The following is a 20133-nucleotide window of genomic DNA, read 5'->3' as shown; positions in this document are numbered from 1 at the left end:
CTCCAGTCACCTATTGCCCTTGGGTTGCACTCACTTGAGGAGGAACTTGTCGAGGTGTGAGGAAGGTGCGAAGCCACTTAGGCAGGCGGCCAGCAGCAACCAGCCGCGCTTGGCATTGTAGGCATTGTGATTGCGCCACACCTGGTTGGCCAGCTGGGCTAGGATCTCATCCCTCAGATCTGGCTCCACCAGGCCCTGGTGCACAATGTAGTTCCCCAAGATCATCTCCTGGGTGCCATGCAGGTGGGGGTCTCCCATGAAACGCAGGATCTAGGGCACAGACAGACGCTTGTGGGCTACCGCCCACCTTCTTGTCATGTTCTCCTGCCCATAAAAAGTCCTCGTATTCCAATACCACCCTACTATTCAATGACAAACCGCTAGCAGGAAAGTTAGGATCCAAAGTACACACTGACTTCCTCTCCTGCCCACAAACCCCTTGTGGCTCCCATTCATTCCCAGCATTCTTTTGTATCCTTGGCCTCCAGCTGGCTCCACTTGGCCTAGAGGGTTCTCTAGCATTCAGACCTGACCACATCACTCCCAGGAAACACCTTCCAGGACTCCCCAGCTCTCTGGTGAGATGGGACCTGGGGGCCTGCAACCTAAGTCTCACTGACCACATTCCTTTTCTTCCCATCTCTCCTGTCCTGTTCCCAATGACTTCCTCCTTCCCCTTAAACTCTCCTCATCTCCAAAGCTTCCTTCTCCAGGCTGCCTCCTGTGGCTTGCCTGCCTCCTGAGACTGGACCTGGGGCCTCAATTGTGTTCCCAGCCTCTGAACATCCCTCTGCACATGTTGATGGTCCTGGGTCAGAGCAAGGACTGTCTTCCTCTACCTGGGAGTCATTAGGCAGTACCAGAGAGACTCTGAGGCAGCAGTGCCAGGGGGCTGGCTGGGGGAAAAGACTCTCAGAAGGAGGCCCAGATCTTTACACTGACATATAGCTTCAAGAAGAGGTGTGGGACTTGAAGGCCAAGGAGGATGTCCAGGGAATAAAGAGGAAGCTTGTAACCTCCTCTCGTGTAAGGCTATGCACTTGATGCCTGGGGGCAAGGGAGCTTGTGACTTGGCATGTGTAGGGTTATGCGCTTGATGTTAGTCTGGGACAGATCCCATACTAGCTTAAAGACACTTATGGCTTCCGAATGGTGTTCCACAGGTAACCGTGTGAGAGGCATCTTCAGGGGTGTTGTCAGCATCCCAAAGGAGGGTTCCTGGGGACACAAGGAGGGCATGGGAGGTGACATTGGGGACAACAGACACATCCATGTCTCTTCCACCTTGTGTTGGACAAGAGTGCAGGAGACCATGGGGCAGGCTGCCCACTCAAGTGCCTAGATGATGAAGCTGAGGTCTGGTGAGGGCAGACTATGCCCCTCAGAGAGCAACTGGGGGAGGTAGAGCAACGCTGCTGGGCCCTTGGAGGGCAGGACGCAGAGGCAGGCACTGTGCCACCTCCTAGTCAGGCTGATTATCTCTGACTATCCCAGGCTGGTTGGTGAGCTGTACAGCTGGAGTCCAAGAGGGTTTCACCTCTGTTAGGGCCCCGGGGCTCCCAGTGGCCTCACGTCCATACCACAAAAGCTTTCAGGGAGGCTGTGCCAGCTCTGAATTTCAGTGCCCAGAGTCAGGCTGCTGGTACCAGCCCTCACCTTGAAGTGGCATCGGACGAACTTGGCCATGGGGTAGTTGTTGATGTCAAGGGGAAGTGTGACACAGGGCTCAGCCTGGAACCTAGGAGTCCGGACAATGGCTACTTGGGGCACACTGGACAGCTTGAGGCCTGTAGACAGTGGAAGCATGTAGTGATCGCACGCTTCTCCCCAGCCCTTCCCCGCTGCTGCTAGAGATGACACACCTGCTTGTAGGAGCCCAGCTACCTCGGCTGGCACCTCCAGGTGTCTTACTGGCACCACTTCACGTTTGCTGAGCTCCTGGAGGGGTGGGCAAGGGGTGAGAGGACAGCCGCCACGCTTCGCCTGCTGCTCGCCCTCCCTGTCCCCCTGCTGTGTCTCGGACCCTGCACCCACCTCCTGCTCACGCAGCCGTGCCTCCTGTGCCCGGCGCCTCCGCTCTGCCCTCAGCTGCAGGAGAGCAAATGGTCAGGGCACAGGTGGCAAAAACCATGGCCAGGCGCGAGCAGTAGGGAAGGGCCTGTGGCCTGGAGGCTCCTTCCTGGTGGCACTGATGGGACCTCAGGCAAGGGAGGCAAAGGAGTAGCCAGAGATGGGAGGGGATGTATTGGCCAGACTCGGGGGAACCTCGTTTCACTGAAGGCCTTGCACGCCTTCCGAGCTTTGGGAACGGAATGACATTTACCACTGGCAGTTGGTTTATGTGACAGAGGACAAGACTGGCAGGGAGCTAAGTACCAAATCCCACTAAGGAGATTCCAGTCACCCAGTGCCAGTCCTGCCTGAAGCTCACGATGACCCCAGTGCTGGCTACATCTCTCCATACAGCATTTCCTTCCACTCTTCTCCATGCCCCAAGGGACGTGCCAGGAAACAGGCCTCAGAGGAGCCACAGTCACCCAGCTCAGGAGGAGGGCACGGCAGGGACTTGTACCGGGGATAGGTTCCTCTTGGGTTAAGTGCACCCCCACCCCTGCCCCAACCCAGGCAGGCCAGTACCTTGAGGTAGCGGCGGCGATTCACATAGGTATGCACCAGGGAACGGAACTTCACCAGACTCTGCCTCATCTGCTGGTAGCGTTGTCTGAGGAGTCAAAGAGGAGGCCATGGGCTGACACAGGGTCAGAGATGCCTCTGTCACTGCCCATACTTCACTCAGGGATCCTTTGTCTCAAAGGAAAAAACGAGTTCAATGTGGGACAGAGACATAGCCAAATCCACACAGCAAATCTAGTGGTAGGGCCTTGTTTGATCCTCACAGGGGTCACATACCACCCCGTCATGTGATAGTCCAAGAGCCCTGATGTGAGGTAACAGGAAAACCCTCTCAGTCAGATCCACAGTCAGCAGTAACTTGGAGAATCAGGTCATCCTCCCGGGGAAAGCCTCTTTCAGCTTTCATGCCTCCAGAGGCAGGGAGCTCACTGTTTGAGCTTGGGCTCCTCTGAGACTGGAGGACCCCAGAGACTCTCCCTTCTGTGGGCCTCACCTGGCCAGGAAGCCACGGGCCCTGCTCTGCAGTAGGATGATCTTCCGCCGCAGGGAGCGGAAGTGCCGCTGGATGAAGAAGCCTCGCAGGTAGCGCTGCAGGGTGAGGGCAGCTCGGTTCTGGACTCGCTCCCGCATACTCTCCAGCAGCTGGTGCAGGTGCTCCTTGAGGAAGAGCTGGAGGTGGGCGGTAGCAATAAATACCCCTATTGAAGAGCCCACAAAAATCAGAGAAGACAGGGCTGCCTCCCGGAGCTTGGCTGGGAGTTTGGAACAGCAAGAGCTAGGGTACTGGTGCACCAGACATTGGGGAGCTACCTGAGTAGAGCTGAGGTGGATAAACATCCCAAGCTTAGGCATCGGGACGGCTCTTGGAGTACCACTTGGATATCACTGAATGAGGGTGTCTCTAGAGCTCACCTTACTAACCCCAACACGGTACATGTCTGGAGTGACTGTGCATAGCCGGCTCAGCAGCGACACACACATGTCCCCATCCGCAGGCACGTTGAGCTTGAGGGCCACCAGGCAGCGGTACCTGGGGGACCAAACTCAGTCTGAGGGCTCGATGTTACTCCATCCCCGTGTCTGGGCGGGGCAGGGGTATGGTCCAATAGGTGGCTTGCTCACAGAACTGTCCTCAAAACTAATTCAAGGTGTCAAAACTGCAATACACTATTTCAGCAGAACAAACCCTTTACTGACACCTGCTGGAGCTTGTCCTAATAGCTATAAAAATCACCTTAGATGGGTTCAACGTAGTAAACAAAGGTTCCTGTCACCAAGTCTCTGGCAAACTTATCTCTTCCACATGATGGAGATAGAGTACTGACTCCTAAAAGCTGTCCTGTAACCTCCACACACATTGACACATTTGAGCTATAACCCAGTAAGTGAATACACGTAATAGAAAGAAAGGAAGGAAGCCGGGTGTTGGTGGCGCACGCCTTTAATCCCAGCACTTGGGAGGCAGAGGCAGGCGGATCTCTGTGAGTTCGAGGACAGCCTGGTCTACAAAGTGAGTTCCAGGACAGCCTCCAAAGCCACAGAGAAACCCTGTCTCGAAAAAAACAAAAAAAGAAAGAAAGAAAGAAAGAAACAAGGAAGGAAGGAAGGAAGGAAGGAAGGAAGAAAGGAAGGAAGGAAGGAAACCAGTACACCTTTAATCCCAGCACTCGGGAGGCAAAGGCAGTCAGGTCTCTGTGAGTTCAAGGCCAGCCTAGTCTACAAAGCTACACAAAGAAACCCTGTCTTGAAAAGGAAAATAAAGAAAAAGAAAACCACACCACAACAAATATATTTCCCATGTTGAATCTAACATGTCTTGTATAGTGTACAGCCTGAACAACAGGGCATGACAGATCCTATGTGGTCTAGCTTGTGGGGTCTTGGACAGAAATCTGTGCGGCTAGGAGCTACCCAGTGGAAGTACCTGTCGATAAACACCTGGAAGGGCAGTCGCACCGGAAATCCTTCCTTGCGGATCCGCACAGTCTCCAGAACCCCTGAATAGCGTAACTGTGCCATCATCACATCTGGCTCAAAGAGACCAGGTTCCTAGGCAGAGAGGACATCTGCCTATCACCCACTCTGGACAAAGGCAGGGGTGAGTAGCCCCGCAGCGGGCAGGCAGGGGTCCAGAGAGGCTGTGCCACTTGCCCAGTGTCACATGTCACAGGGAAGAGGATTTTGACTTTCCCAGGGGCCTCACCTTCTTATGGTTGGGTTTCAGGCAACGCACGAACAAGGGGTTACACCTGGGCAGAGGCGGGAGAGGTGGGGTGAGATCTCAGACAGAGGGAGCTGAGTGCTCATCCCCGAGGGCCCTGGGGCAAAGTGCCGCTGGGTGCTCTGTCCTCCCACCCGACACACCTCTCCATTTTTTCCACCAGATCCAGGAGCGACTGCTGGAACTTGGCTGCCACAGTGTGAGCCTTGTAGAGTCGGGTAATGGAACTGCTCTTGCCCAGGCGTGGAGGGGCAGTCTGTGCAGCATAGCTGGAGAAGAGGTGTGCCACCACCTGGAGGGGCCAAGGTATTGCAAGCCAATGACAGAAGCAGTGGGGGATGGGGGTTGGAACAGGGACAAAACAATCAGAGTCAAGTCCCTGGACTGAAAGGCTCTGAAAAACAACTTGACTCCAGATGTCCCTGCCATCCTAGCTTGCATATGAGCTCAATATCTCCCAGGGGACCCAGCCCACAGCATGACTGCTTTTCTCTTTCTTTCTGGAGACCGCACAGCACTAGCTGTGAACCTGGCCCTGGTCAGGAGCTTCGGCTGGTTTGACAGAAGAGGAAAAGGAGAGCCCGCAGGGGAGGGGATGCCACCAGAGCTTTTGCCACAGGTCCATCTACTGATGAGCAGTGGGCTGGCCTTCCAAGGAACCCAAATTTGTCCCCTGTGCACTCCCCAGAGTGTCAGGCTTCAAACATAAATGAAGAATCCAGAACTCAGTGTCAGTGGTAAGTTGGTTAACACTGAACCAAGTCAGAAGGGTCTCTGGAGGGACTGAGGTGGGGCCCACGGCAGGTGGCTGGGGCAAGGGTGAATTAAAGAGCAAGCCTGGTGACTTCCCCTTTCCTGGACTGGGGCGAGTGGGGGTGGGGGGCTGGGGGTGAGGGGTGGGGATGTTGTGGGTGGGGTGGGGTCGGGGTGTAGGAGTAGCAGGTGCTGCTGGGAATGTGGGCAGGGCCACTGGAGTGGGGCAGCCACCAGGCCAGGCTGACTTACCCTTGTGCGGCTGCGCACAAACAAGTCCAGCACATCCTGGCGCACTTGGTCGTGGTTTTTGTCCAGGAACTTGTGCACCTGAAAGAGGGGACTGGTGGGTCTGCAGCTGGTCCCGCTCACCTGGTGTATTCAGCCAGGTGCAGGAAAGGCTCGGTCCCAGTCCTCCGCATTCCTTCATCTTCTACCAGACTTCCCACCTGCCTGCTGTCCTCCCCTCTGTCCTGGCCTCTCCTTGTCTGCTTTACCCTGCTCACTCTTTGGGGGCAGATACCACCCAGACTAGGCTTCACTTCTTCCTACCCATTCTGCAGATGAGGAAGATAAGGTCCAAATAGATACAGAAACGTGAAATCCTATGTTGTGATTTGGATAATAATGACCACATGACACCATTACCAGTAACAGGCACTCAGGTACTCTGTCAAATCTACCCCAAGTCTCACCTCTACCTCTGAAAAATTGCCATTATTAGCCCCATTTTTCAGACGAGGAAACTGGCTCAGAGAACTCACACAGCCGAGGGGCTGCAGCACCAGAACCAGAATCATGGCGAGGCCACACTGCGGTTCTGTCTCCAGCCTGCAGGACACAGCACCTGAGGTCATGCTGGCTGTCTCCACTCTCACCTGGTAGGTGACCTTGCCTGCGTAGTGCCTGATGGTGAACTCTGGCAGCGGCATCTTGGGCTTAGAGTAGAGTGGGTTGGCGCCGTGGTGGTAGTGGCACTTCTGCAGGAATGTGTGGTCTGTGGCCTGCAGGGGAGGGGGGGGGAGTTGGCCTAGGCACCTGTTTCTGACCTGGTGCCAAATTCTTCAGCCCTGATTGCTCTGCTCCCCAGAGGGTGCTGGAGAAGAATGGCTCACAGTCATGGGAGGCTGACTGAGCCCTGGGAGAGAGGCCCACAGCTGTGGCTGAATCAGTGGATTTCCAGCTGCCTGTATATTCTCACCAACGTCATATATACCCTGTGTTTAAGTCAGAGTATGTGGCCCAAACCCAGGTCACCTCACGGCAGGTGACTATAGATCAGCAGTTCTCAATCTGTGGGTCTTTACCATTTAGAGGGCAGAACGACCCTTTCACAGGGGTCACCTAAGACCATTGGAAAAAATAGATATTTACATTTTGTAACTAGCAAAATTACAGTTATGAAGCAGCAATGGAAATAATTTTATGTTTGAGGGTCACCATAATGTGAGGACCTGTGTTAAAGGGTTGCAGCATTGGGAAGGTTGAGAATCACTGCTGTAGATAATGTCACAACATCACATTTCCTGCCCAGACTTGAGCACAGAGGGGTGGCCTCAGGCAGGGAGTCTACCAGACTCGGACTCTGGCCATAGAAGCAGCTGAGTTTTACCTGTGGAAAGCAGCACTGGTCGTCCAGGATGCGCAGGATGCCGTAGGGCTTGAGGGAGATGAGGTTGATACAGGGCTGGTTGTCAGCAAAGGCAATCTCTCGCCAGTCCATCTGCTCTCGAATGTACTCTTCCTGTGAACAGTGTGGGCTCAGCCACCTCCACCCAGAAGGACTTATCTCTGCATCCTGCCTTCTGTAACTTGGAGCCAGCATCCTACCAGGACAACCTGGACCCTCAGGGCCTCCAGTTCCCTCTTCCTGGATCAGAAGGGGCTGAGAAAGGTCCCAAGAGAACTCCTCTCTAGGCTTAGCAACCCAGGGCTTTCCCTCCAAAGCCCGCACGGGCCTCATACGTGCTGCCCCTGCTTGACACGCCTTTCTCTCCAGTTCCCTGACACGGTCTGTGTTCAGGGCGGCCCCTGAGCAGCGAGGATGGACAAGCATGAGTGTGGAGGCTGCACACCTGCTCCTCCTGGAAGACGATCTTGTTGAACAGGTACTGAAGGTTCTCGTTGGCATAGTTGATGCATAGTTGTTCAAAGCTGTTGAAGCTCAGGTCCTGCCAAGCAGATGGGAGGCGAGGTCTGGTCAGCAACCATCTGTACCCATCACGGCCCCGTGTACCTTCTCCAGGCCCAAGCCCAGGTCACTCCCTGCATTCCATGGCTGTAGTTTCAAATAGTTGAACCCTGGCCACAGACCCTGTAGGGCCCTCTGCCCACCAGACGGGGTCCAAAGAAGAGCCAAAAGCTTAGGCCCCCAGGCCTTCTGCCTGGGTTCCAGACCTGGCCCTGCCACTTTCTGGTTGTTTGTAAAATAGGGATCTTGGCAATAGCTTCCATACATGGCTTTTCATGGAGTGGCTTTATAAACAACAGTGCCTGGCATGCACTTGTGCCTTGTGAGTGTTTGTTGTGGTTTTGCTATGGAAGTTTTATTCAGCCTTTCCCCATTATCCTCACTAAGTACAGCAGTCTTCCCCACAACAACATTGGCTCCCCAAACAAGGTATCCCCATGCCTCTGACTTCTACAGATAGGGTTCCTTCACCTAGGGATGTTTCCTTATTCCAGAAAGTTGACTCTGGCCCCTGACCAGCTGAAGTAAGGGCTGAAGGGGTAAGGGCTCCCCAATGCTAACTACATGTCAGAGCTGTGGTCACATGAGACTGTTACACACTGTCCCCAACCAGCCTCCCTGATTGCTTCCTAAGGGTAAGGCCTAGTCTGGTCCCATTCAGCCATACCTCAAAGCCATAGATGTCCAGGATGGCGATGGACAATGTATCATGTTTTGGAGACACTAGAGCGTTGACCCTGGTGATGAGCCAGCCAAACAGCAGTGCGTATAAGACCTTGGCGATGGCATCCCTGGAGCAGAGGCCATGTTGGGCTGGAGGTGAGTGGGCTCAGGAAAGGGGCACTGGGGGTCTGGGAATAAGGCAATCGGGTACAGTCTCACCTGGCATCCACGGCACTCTCTACAGTTAGGGGTGTGAAGATCTTCTCTCGAATTGTCTCCTGGGAAGAACATGACCTTTGAGTGACAGCTGGCTGGCCAATGCCTCCAAAAGCCCCTGGAGGGCTGGAGATATGGAATAACTGGTCTCATGCTCACTGCTGGCCAAAGCAGGCCAGAATACTTTCTCTTTACCTGGCCATTCAAGCAGAGGAGGGTACTGTTGGTGTAATGGGGGAAATGGGCATAAGAAGACATCTGGGATCAGCCTGGAAGGGGAAGGAAGCTCTGATCCAGCCAGGATTGGAGAATGCTTCCTGGAGGTGAGCATGTCATGTGTGCCAGTGTCCACCCCCAACTCCAGACACACAGGCAGGAGTAGAAGAATAAGAGAATCAAGGCTGGGAAAAGCCCATGTGGAGGCCTGAAGTGAGGCACCACCTCTTCAGATTTGACTGAGAGGAGGGGGTGAGGTGGGGAGGGAGAGGGAGCTGTGGCCCCGGAGGAATAGGCCCTTGTCAGAACGCAGGGCCCTCAGACTCACAGTTGCTTTGAAGGTGATGGACTTCTGCAGGCCCTCAGGGGAGACCTGAAGCAGCTCTGCCACAGCCTGGATCTCCCGGGCGCTTACCACAGAGGCCACCTCCTGGGCATCAGTCTATGCAAAACACCAGGGCAGTAAGCCTGAGCTAAACTGGTTGGCCTTAGAAAAACAGAAACAAGCTAGAAGGCAGAGAAAGCCTGGAAAAGACGTGGAGGAAGCTCCCCGAGGTAGGACAGACTACAGACGCTAATTCAGCCTGGCATGTGTGGGGGTCCTAGGTTCCATCCTCAACACCAAAATAAATATTCCAAACAAACAGATGGGCTACAAATACAGTGTGTGCAGATAGATGGTGCACATTAGTAGATCTGGAACTGGGGAGGTGCTCAGTGGATAAAACACTTGCTGTGCATGTGTGTGAGGACCTGAGTTCACATCCTAGCACTCAGTAAAAGCCAGGCCCGGTGCTGCTTATCTGTAACCCCAGCACTAAAGGGACGGATCAATTCCTGGGCTCAATGACCAGCCCATTGGGAATGGCAAGCTACAGGTTCAGTGAAAGAGCCTGTCTCAAAACATAAGGTGGGGAGCAATAGAAGATACTCAGTGTTGACCCCTAGCCTGCATCACATGGGTACACACACACACACACACACACACACATACAGAGAGAGAGAGAGAGAGAGAGAGAGAGAGAGAATGAGAGAGAGAGAGAGAGAGAGACAGAGACAGACAGACAGACAGACAGACAGACACAGACAGAGAGGACAGCGAGATACTCAGCAGTTAGGAGAACTTGCTGCTCTTCTGGAGGACCTGAGTTTGGCTGCCAGCACCACATCAAACAGCTCCCAACCATCTGTACCTGCCTCTAGGAGATACAATACCCTCTTCTGGTCTCCTTGAGCACTTGCATACACATGGCACACAGACAGACAGACAGACAGACAGACAGACAGACAGATAGACAGACAGACAGTCTATAAGACAGAACTATTGGCACTGGCCAGCTATAGAGGCACATGCCTACAGTACCAGAACTTGGAAGACTGAGGCAGGAGAACTACATAGCAAGAACTTGTTTCAAATAAAACAAAACAAAATAAAAATCCAAACCTAACAACAAAATGTTAAAGTCTAGAATCAGGCATACATATATCTGGCAATTGAATATACAATAAGTACCTGGTTTTTAAATCAGGATAAAGATAATTGCATAACCATCTAGAAATTAAGTAAACCAGATTGCTATTTCATGGTTTACTACAATGCATTATTATTTTGGTTTTTCCAGACAGGGTTTCTCTGTATTGCTTTGGAGCCTGTCCTAGAACTTGCTCTGTAGACCAGGCTGGCCTCGAACTCACAGACATCTGCCTGCCTCTGCCTCCCAAGTGCTGGGATTAAAGGCATGTGCCACCAACACCCGGCAATGGGTTATTATTTTAAGACTTATTTTATTTTTAATTGTGTGTGTGTGCACATGCAGGTGCAGATGCCTACAGAGACCAGAACAAGGGTGTCATGTCCTAGGGAGATGAAGTTACCAGTTGGTGTGAACTTCCCAACATGGGTGCTGGGATCTAAACTCAGGCCCTTTACAAGAGCAGCGAGTGTTTTTAGCCACTTGAGCCATCTCTGAAGCACAATTTTTAAAAAAATTTTTAGCCCTGTATGGCGGCACATGCCTTTAATCCCAGCACTCAGGAAGTAGAGGCAGGTGGATCTCTGAATGTGAGACCAGCCTGATCTACAAAGCGAGTTTCAGGACAGCCAGGGCTACACAGAGAAACTCTACCTCTAAAAAACAAAACAAAATTTAGCCGGGCGGTGGTGGCGCACACCTTTAATCCCAGCACTCGGGAGGCAGAGGCAGGCAGATCTCTGTGAGTTCGAGGCTGGGCTGGACCGACAGCCTCCAAAACAACACAGAGAAACCTTGTCTCGTAAAAACCAAAAAAACAAAACAAAATTTAAACATTTATTCATTCGTTGTGTCTTTATGTGTGGGCATACATGCCCTGGTGTGCATGGAGGTCAGAGGACAACTTGAAGGAATTCATTCTCCTTTCACCATGTGAGCCCCACAGTGCTTTCTATTAGAAGAGCCATCTTTTTTTTTTTTTTTTTTGAGACAGAGTTTCTTGAAGTCCAAGCTGCCCTCAATCTCAATGCAGAGCTGAGGATGAACTTGAACTTCTGGTCTTCCTTCCTCCACTACCGGTATGCAGCACCCACTTGATTTTCTGGGAGTGCAAGGATCAAATTCAGGACTTCCTGCATGCTACACAAGCACTGGAGAGAAGATCTTTTCTCAAAATGACCAAAAAAAATTCACGATGTATGAGAAAAGACTGATAAACTGTTTACAAGTAATTTTAAAATATCTACATGGCAATACCTCCAAAGAAAAATACCAAACTTACAATAAACAAAATCAAAACATGAAGGATAGGTTTTCAGTCATCTAAAAATAATTGTCTGACTTTCTAGCACATATAAAAAAATTCTCACATACCATGAGAAAAGAATATGCCCAAAGAGGAGAAGAAGGCATATGCACTGTGTAACCAGTGAGGCTCGCAGGCCTGGCTGTGACCTCTCAGATTGAGCACCACTTACCTCATGCTTCTCAAAATAGACATTGCCCAGGTGTAAGATGGAGGCCAGGATGCGGAAGATACTGTCCTGGTCCTCACTGGTGAAACCGAGCACTTCCATAGCAGCCAGCAGGCGGCGGAAATCATCTGCGTCACTCTTACCAGCAATCTCACAGTTCCCACCCTGGTTCGGGGCAGGGGATGGGGTCAGTGCCCAGGCCTCAAGTTGAGGACCCATCATGTCCTGCGTTCCAGGAGGTTCTGAGGGGACACCGGACAGCTCCAAAGACAGTGTGAGGAGGAGCAGGAACTTGCTCCTTGACCACAGCCATCATTAATGGAGGATGGGCTATAGGCCAGTACCAAGTCATGCAGTCTTCACCCACAACTCTATATAGTGGTGCTGTGTTGTCCCCATTTCCCAGAAGAGGAAACTAGTTCCAGAGAGGGGGCATGTACTACCATCACCTTAGCTAGTTCTGTTCTAGGCTCTGAAGAGAAGATAAGGTGGGCTCCTTTCTCTACTGAGGCCCGCTGCTCCTGTCCTCACTGTCAGGAGCTGTGGGACTTTGGAGCCACAGAACTGGGTAGTTCTTTGGACATGCATGCTCACTTGGTTCAGGTAGTAGTAGGTCTCAGCCTCCTGCAGGCTGAAGGCCTGCCGCAGTTGAGCTGGGAGGCCGGCCAGCAGCTCGTAGAAAATATGGTAGTTTCTCTCATTTTTGGCCTACAAGGAAGGCAAGGTAGGTGCTTAAAAGAGTGACCGCTCAGTCACGCAGCCAGGCTCAGCTGTGCACATATAAACATGTCCATACACAGGGACCTGCAGGTTGGCTGGCATCTCTGGGGTGAGATCTGAGACCGCTCAGTCACGCAGCCAGGCTCAGCTGTGCACATATAAACATGTCCATACACAGGGACCTGCAGGTTGGCTGGCATCTCTGGGGTGAGATCTGAGACCGCTCAGTTGCTCAGCCAGGCTCAGCTGTACACATATAAACATGTCCATACACAGGGACCTGCAGGTTGGCTGGCATCTCTGGGGTGAGATCTGAGACTGCTCAGTTGCTCAGCCAGGCTCAGCTGTGCACATATGAACATGTCCATACACAGGGACCTGCAGGTTGGCTGGCATCTCTGGGGTGAGATCTGAGAACATCTTGGTGTGGTGGGGTGCTGGCCTTACTTTGTTTGGAGACACAGAACAAGTCTGCCCATTTCCTCTTATGTAAATTATCCCTGCACACCTGGAGACATGTGTCTCTGTGGCCCAGATGTGCACATGCAGGCCTTCGGGTGGTTCACTTGGCCCATTTGTCTGAGGTCTTCTTGAGCCCCAAGCCCCATGGGACACCATGGGGTCAGAACTCATAGTACCCATCTCCTGTCTGGAGACATCTAGCTACTTAAAACCTGATGTCTCACAGACGAGAAGGGAAGCACTGAAGACTGAGTTGTGATTGGGTACAAGGGGCTGCACAGAGTAAGGTGGCCCTCCTTGAGCAAGAGGCCTGGCAGCATGACTTGGAGGAGGCAAAGGGCTGGGCCACACAAGTACCCTTGTGTTCCTGGGGTGGGAACACTGTGTTGATCTCCTGGGTAGGTGTGAACCAACTAGGCTGTTGTGGTAGAAGAAGGGAGGTGACAGATCACAGGCTCAGATCACACACACACGTGCTCGAGCGTACACACACACACACACACACACACACACAAACACACACAAACATATACACACCCTCCACATGGACACACACATTTGCTCATAATCTACTACCCCCAGTCCCATGCTGGACTCTGAGTGTCAGTACCACCCGGGCCTGTGGCCCGCCTACCTGGAACACGATCCTTGACTTCTCCAGCAGGTACTGAGAGGTTATGGCACCAGAGATCACACCCCTGGGGAAGCACAGTCAGGTCTTAGGGACTGAGGTGGCTCACTTAGCCTCAGTTGCTGCTGTGGGCCATGAAGGACTCTGCAAGGCCTCTGGGCAGCTACCATGGCCCTACTCACCCTTCTAGAAAGATTTCCACAAACTTCCCAAAGCGGCTAGAGTTGTCATTCCTGACGGTTTTGGCATTACCAAAGGCCTCCAGGAGAGGTGTTGCCTCCAGGATCTGGACCAGGAAGGAAAGGTTGTGGGAGAGATGGGCACTGGGGTCAGGGCATGACTCAAACATACCCACAGGCCTTCCCAGGGAGCCCTCCCTTTGGAGGAGTGACCGGAAGCAGATTCCTTACAGAACCCCAGAGTCTCCCCCCTGTCCCTGGAAGGCCCACCCTTAGGCTTCACCCTGTGTTTCCACTCCCTGGCCATGCTGCCCATGGGCCATCCACAGCCTGCATACCTTTATCTTCAGGGGTGTTGGCGAAGCCGGAGCAGAAACGAGAGACAACAAACATGGTTCACTAACAAGGCCAGCCACCTCTCTCTCCAGGAGGCCAGGAGCCTTGGTCTGTGGAGACACTGGTGGACCCTTTCAGGTCTCTGTTGCAAATCCTGACTCCTGCCATCCATCTTCCAGGTTCTCCTCTGACGTTTCCTTGCTCTTACCTTTCCTGTTAGGCTCAGCACAGCCACCAAGGCGTTCTTTGTGACCCATCCCACCCCTGTGGCACCTGCATTATCACAGTCTTGCTCTGACTTCCAAGCTCAGTCCTTGTTTTATTGCTTCCTGTGTCCCCTCCTTCAGTCTGCCCCCCCCTTCACTAGCCCCCCAACATCTAGACCCATCCCTGTCTCAGGACATCTGCACCTGCTGGCCCGTGTGCCTGGAAGCACCCTTAAGCTTCTCTTCCTCATGGTACTCAGTGCCTCAGCAAATGTATTTTCCTGGATATTATCTGTGTCCCTATAGAAAGTCAGCCCTGTGGATAAGCAGGTAGTATCTGTCTCTTTGCACACTTGGGTCCCATTCTCTGTACAGGGCTAATGGATGCATAGCAGACCCTGGAAAATTCTCTAAATAGGTAAGAATGAGCAGAGCCACCCAGGGCGGTCATAGCTAACTATGGCACCACCTATAAGTACATACTGTGTGCCAGACGCTTTGCCTCAACAATTATTTTGCCTTTATCTTTTTCTTTTCAGTTCTAGGTATGGAACTCAATACCTCATACATCCTAGGGAAATGCTCTACCACTGAGACATACCCACAGCATTTTGTTTGCTTTTCATTTTGAGACAAGATCTCACTATATAATCCAGACGGGCCTTGGGTTCATGACCCAGCTATCTCAGCCACCTTAGCACCTGGGACAGTCATTCTCTGCCACCATGCCCTAATTTTTGTTCCTGTTTCTGTCCTATACATAGTGCTAACATCACTGTGTCTCGCAGACTCAGAAACCGGGATGTAGTAAGGTGCTGCAGCATGCCCGGGGTCTCTAGGTCCAGAAGAATGGGCTCCAAGCAGCACCTGGTGAACATGCATTTAGTATGCATAGGGCACATCTCTGCATACGCCACATCTTCAGGAAGCATTTTTGGGGAGAAGAGGCCCCAGCTCCCACAGACTTGATATCTGTAGCCGCAGGGTGGTGGCCAGCACTCCTCTGTTCACAGCCACATTCAGTCTGCTGCCTCCCGAGCTCCAGATAAAGAGCAAGAGGGTGGGGTTGCCTGCTGCTGCTCAGTAATCAAGTTCAGTAGGGCAACGTTTTATACTGTCCCTTAGTCTGCGAGTGCCTGGAAGGTGCCAGGGGGTGTGGCCCCTTCTCTGCTCCTGGTGCCCAGCACAGGACAGGACATGAAGCCAGGAAACTGGGGTGGAGTGTGTATAAACATTGGCGGGAGAAGGGCCTCTGCTGTGTGATTGGTTCTAGTGAGAATTCATGACCAAAGTTATTCAACGAGATGGACTTTTCTGACATGAGGGAGGTACCACACCATCAATTTGTGACCAGAGTGTATGGGGGTGGGTCAAGGCATACCCATTGGGTTAAGACCCTAGATTCAGCCATGCCTTCAACTGACCCTAGATCTGAGCTGTCCAATGTCCTCAAGCTGTGTGTCTGGCCCAGAAACTCTCAGACCCAGTTTGTCACATATCCTCAACTTGTCTTCTGCACACCTCTCACCATGGAATGTAAATTCCTGCCCTTGCACCTCATTTGGGGTCACTGGGCAAGTCATTTCTCTTCCCAGGCATCAGGTTCCCAATCTGCAAGTGATCACAGACACCATTTCCAAGGGAGGCCATGAGGCTCTCTGAGGGCGTTTGGAAGACATCTGGCCCAAGGAAGAACTCATGGCACCCACCTCTCTCCCTGCCTACCTCATGGATTCTCCCAGACACGTAGAAGAAACTGAACACGGCCTAGAGCAGAGAGGACAAGATGTCTTGCCAAAATGGCCACCAGTTGCAGCATTATAGCTGTTGCCAGACGGGAATTTTGAGAGTCCCTGGTTCTGCATACTGAACCATATCTTCCCTGAGCCCTGGATTCCCATCATTCCTGAGTGGACACTTGGTAGGCACCTCCTCTCAGCAGCTCCTCTTCATCTATGCTGCCTGAGGTCACTCTCAGATTAGCCCTCTTCACACTGTGACTGGATCCTTCAGGCAAATCCCTGGCTGGCTTTGCCCCGTACCTGAATGCATCCTTGTACACCGGGTGCCACAGCCCCTGGCGCCTAAGCCCCTGGACTCTCTGATGCAGACTCCACATTGCCATTCTGCTGTCCTGTGGGCTCCCTAAGCCGGCTTGTACATTTGCGCAAGATCGTCCCTTGGCCTTCCCACTCTCCTCAGACCTGCTCTGAGCCTCATCGCACATCCTTCTTCTGATGACGCTCACCAGCTCTCTATCTTCTTCCTACCCCTTTCCTGTTTTCTCCTCCGAATACACTAATTCTACACTTCCCAGTATACATAATATACTTTTTTTTTTTTTTTTAGTTTTTCGAGACAGGGTTTCTCTGTGGCTTTGGAGGTTGTCCTGGAACTCCCTCTGTAGACCAGGCTGGCCTCGAACTCACAGAGATCCGCCTGCCTCTGCCTCCCGAGTGCTGGGATTAAAGGCGTGTGCCACCAACGCCCGGCATACATAATATACTTAACAGTTACTTATATTTTCTTCTTCTTCACCTCCTGCCCTGGAATGTAATCCCCACACAATTGTAAACATTGTCTTGATGTGTTCTGTTCCTTGCTGAGCCCAGAACATAGTAAGGCCTCAGTAAACCTTTACTGAGGGACTGGATCAGTTTCCAAGAGTAGTGTCTTTTTGTGTTGCAGGATTTAGTATTCTCATATCTGCTCAGCAAGCCTGAAGTCTGCTGTTGCCTCTGCCTTAGGCTGTGGTCATACTTAAACCTGTTCAGCGTCTGGGTATGAGACTGTGGTGGTCTTGGGCCATAACCAGAGATAGAGTCAGGCTGGAGACACTAGAAAGTAAGGATGGCTTCCCTGCCTGTTCCCAGGAGCTTCCCTGGGGAAGATGGAGGACAGAGAAACCCTACATTGAGCCACCCCTGCTGGCCTAGCTGGAATTCAATCTCCCTTCATCCAAGCGCACATTCAAGAGCCTGGTCTTTTGGGGATGTGTTCAGCAATGGTGCTGGGCTGGGAATCCTAAGCAGACAGGGCAGCCACATGATGGCTTGATAGTAGTTCTTACCTGCTGCATGACGTCCCGTCTCTGGTTCATGGCAGCCAAACAGCGCAGAATCAGCTTCGTGGCCTCAGTCTTTCCGGAACCACTCTCCCCACTGGCCAAACACAGCGCCAGAGCATCAGCTTTCCTCTGCCTCCCCATGTCCACTCCAACCCATGAGCCATACGGTGGCCCAGAGGTACCCGGTGCTCTTCCCAGGGCTCATAGTAGGCTCACATCTTACCATCTAGATGTCTGGATGCAAACCCACTACCCAAGGTGCCCCGATCTGTCCCCTACCTGGGCACAGCTTGACTCACCTGATGATGACACACTGGTTTTGTTTGGCATCAAGCATTTTGGCGAGGGCGAGATTAGCAATTGCAAAGAGGTGCCTGGTAAGACAGGGCACTAGGCATCACTGTCTGTGGCAGTCCTTTCCCACAGTCCCAAGACTTCCAGGGATTGGTGGGAGGGGTTTCTCTGTTTCGCCAAGCCGCCAGCACTGCCTACCTCTCACCCTCAGTCAGAGCTACAGTGACCTCTAGAGGAGACTGCCACGCCTGGGGAGACACTGCACTGAGTTGTGGGTTGCCTACTCCCACTCACCCCCTATGCATGGCTGAAAGACATCCAGGGGCTCCCCAAGCTCAGAGATGGACCTAGAACACCACAGGGTAACTCCTCCGCATCCCACAGATACTCACGGGGGATTCTCTCCTAGGGCACGCCCGCTGTACTGTTGCACCTGCTCTGGCCCGTAGATTGAAAACATCTGGTATGGGTTCACCGACACCAGAATGCTGCCGATATAGGTCTGCTGATAGATGGGGACCTTAGTGCCATGGTTACTATGGCCATCAGTGGCTCCTCTTTCCAATGGGACATATGTCTGCCTGCCTGGCCCCATCTGTCATCTATCCCTCTACAGCCTAAGAGGACCTAGGCTCTAAGGAGTCCTAGGCTCTGCATGGGCTGAAGCTGTGAATGTGAAGTGAACCAGGCTCTGTGGCCTTAATCAGGACGAGATGGCATGTAATCTCCTGACTACCTCATTTACCCAGGCTGCAGGCATTTCTGCCCATGCCAAAGGTCAACCTCCACTGTCTAGAACAGAGAAGCAGGGAGCACACGTGCCCCAAAGTCATCAAAGCCCTTACAGGTATTCATGCCTTTCAGAAGTGGCTCCAGGCCTCAGGCCCTCTGTCCTGAAGCTCTGGGGTCACAGGTTCACTTCCACCCTTCTGGCCACCTGTAGTCTAGAATCCAAGCATGTCCATGGGCTGGCAAGCCCCAGACTTACGTAGATGAGGTTTCGTTCAAATCTGGTCTTTAGGTTGGATAGTACAGTAGTCTCTTGGAGGTCTCTGGAAGGATATAGAGATACTGTGAGGGTCCCCAGTCCTGGCACAGGCTCCACCCTACTTGGCATGGTGTCTTGGTCAGGTGTGTCTGAGATTAAGCCCCTTTCTGCCACTGACCAGCGATGAGACTTGGGCAAGATAGTTCATCTTGCTATGCCTCAGTTTCTTCATCTATTCAGGGTCTGTGGGACCCTGGTGGACACTGAGGCAGAAGACCTGAGGTTGAATTATTGTGGTTGGAGAATTTCAGGGATTCACAACATGTGCCAGCATTTTCACAGCAGCTTCCCATACTTCTCTCGTGGAAGAGAGACTGAGGCACATAGTGGGGAAATGATAGATCCATGACTGCCTAGCTGGTAAATGGTATGGCTAGGACCTGAATCAAGGATCGTCTAACTCACGGAGCTTTGACTTGCACACATTTGGCTTTTGCGACACTTATGACACAATTTGCAAATGAAGAAACAGAGGCTCTGGAAATGTTCATAGGGGTAGATAGCCCAAGTGTAGGGATCCCACTAGGACTTCTCCCTCAACCCATCCACTTACTCCAGCTGTGTCATGTCCTCCACACCATCTTCCCTGTGCTGCTCACGGGACCGCACAGAAGGCAGGTTGCGTATGGAGTGCATCTATGAGAGAGAGGCACAAGCTGGAAGCCTGGGTGGACCCTGGCTTGGACATACCAGGCACCTGCTCCCATGGTCCCAGAGGAACGACAAGGTTAGATTCTGGGGGTCTTCCAGCCCCTTTGTCTTAGAGTTCAATGGTCCACGAAGACTGTATACAACCCTTACACACAGGGACATGACTCTATGTGTAAAGTGTCTCTGGGAAGCATGCCTATACGCCACGAGTATCCTGCTCAGGGAGTGAGCACACACAGATACATTTACAACCACAAACACAAGTGTCTGTCCCCTCCCCACCCCTGTCCTCTCAGTGTCCCTACCCTGCTCCCCACAGACCCCATGTGTTGGCTTGTGTGACAGCTTAATGGACACCTGTGTCATGGCACATGAGGCCTCTAGAAAGACAAAGATGGAGGTTGTCCCAGGATGGAACCATCTCCTGCCCAGGCTAAGTGTGTAAATACTGCATACGGACCTTCTGGAGTGGCACTGCAGTTCTCACAGCTCCCATGCATGTCTGTGGCTATGTCAGGCCCATGTGCTTCACTGGAGGCACACATTCATATAGGTACTCTCAACATCCACTTGGTGGTACCTCCCACCTTGAGGATCTTGAGAGTGGGAGTCCTGATGTCAGCCTGGGGCTGAAGGCTCTCTCCAGTGCCCATTTATATGTACACATGCATGTGCACACTCAAAGAGTAGGCTGAGAG

General features: G+C 52.4%; 1 protein-coding gene across 1 annotated transcript in view; it reads right to left on the bottom strand.

Moving 5' to 3' along the window:
- Positions 1-20133, bottom strand: part of Myo15a (myosin XVA) — a 53719-nt gene that overhangs the window by 29035 nt on the left and 4551 nt on the right. Inside the window, exons 2-29 of the mRNA XM_005067673.4 lie at positions 19338-19420; positions 18725-18788; positions 18129-18238; positions 17742-17816; positions 17446-17536; positions 14172-14177; positions 13837-13940; positions 13658-13721; positions 12436-12549; positions 11845-12006; positions 9223-9336; positions 8682-8740; positions 8467-8590; positions 7684-7779; positions 7221-7352; positions 6487-6612; positions 5861-5938; positions 4999-5147; positions 4838-4883; positions 4559-4683; positions 3547-3664; positions 3128-3303; positions 2638-2722; positions 2035-2088; positions 1863-1938; positions 1657-1787; positions 1123-1218; positions 35-270 (exon numbers count right to left, since the gene is read on the bottom strand). Coding sequence (XP_005067730.1) covers positions 35-270; positions 1123-1218; positions 1657-1787; positions 1863-1938; positions 2035-2088; positions 2638-2722; positions 3128-3303; positions 3547-3664; positions 4559-4683; positions 4838-4883; positions 4999-5147; positions 5861-5938; positions 6487-6612; positions 7221-7352; positions 7684-7779; positions 8467-8590; positions 8682-8740; positions 9223-9336; positions 11845-12006; positions 12436-12549; positions 13658-13721; positions 13837-13940; positions 14172-14177; positions 17446-17536; positions 17742-17816; positions 18129-18238; positions 18725-18788; positions 19338-19420 — 2894 coding nt within the window. The remainder of the gene's footprint in view (positions 1-34; positions 271-1122; positions 1219-1656; positions 1788-1862; positions 1939-2034; positions 2089-2637; positions 2723-3127; positions 3304-3546; positions 3665-4558; positions 4684-4837; positions 4884-4998; positions 5148-5860; positions 5939-6486; positions 6613-7220; positions 7353-7683; positions 7780-8466; positions 8591-8681; positions 8741-9222; positions 9337-11844; positions 12007-12435; positions 12550-13657; positions 13722-13836; positions 13941-14171; positions 14178-17445; positions 17537-17741; positions 17817-18128; positions 18239-18724; positions 18789-19337; positions 19421-20133) is intronic.

The sequence above is a fragment of the Mesocricetus auratus genome, unplaced genomic scaffold (assembly GCF_017639785.1).
Source record: "Mesocricetus auratus isolate SY011 unplaced genomic scaffold, BCM_Maur_2.0 Super-Scaffold_100007, whole genome shotgun sequence".
Taxonomy (NCBI): Eukaryota; Metazoa; Chordata; class Mammalia; order Rodentia; family Cricetidae; genus Mesocricetus; species Mesocricetus auratus.
Note: the sequence above shows the minus strand (reverse complement) of the source record. Positions and strands in the feature narration are given on the sequence as shown.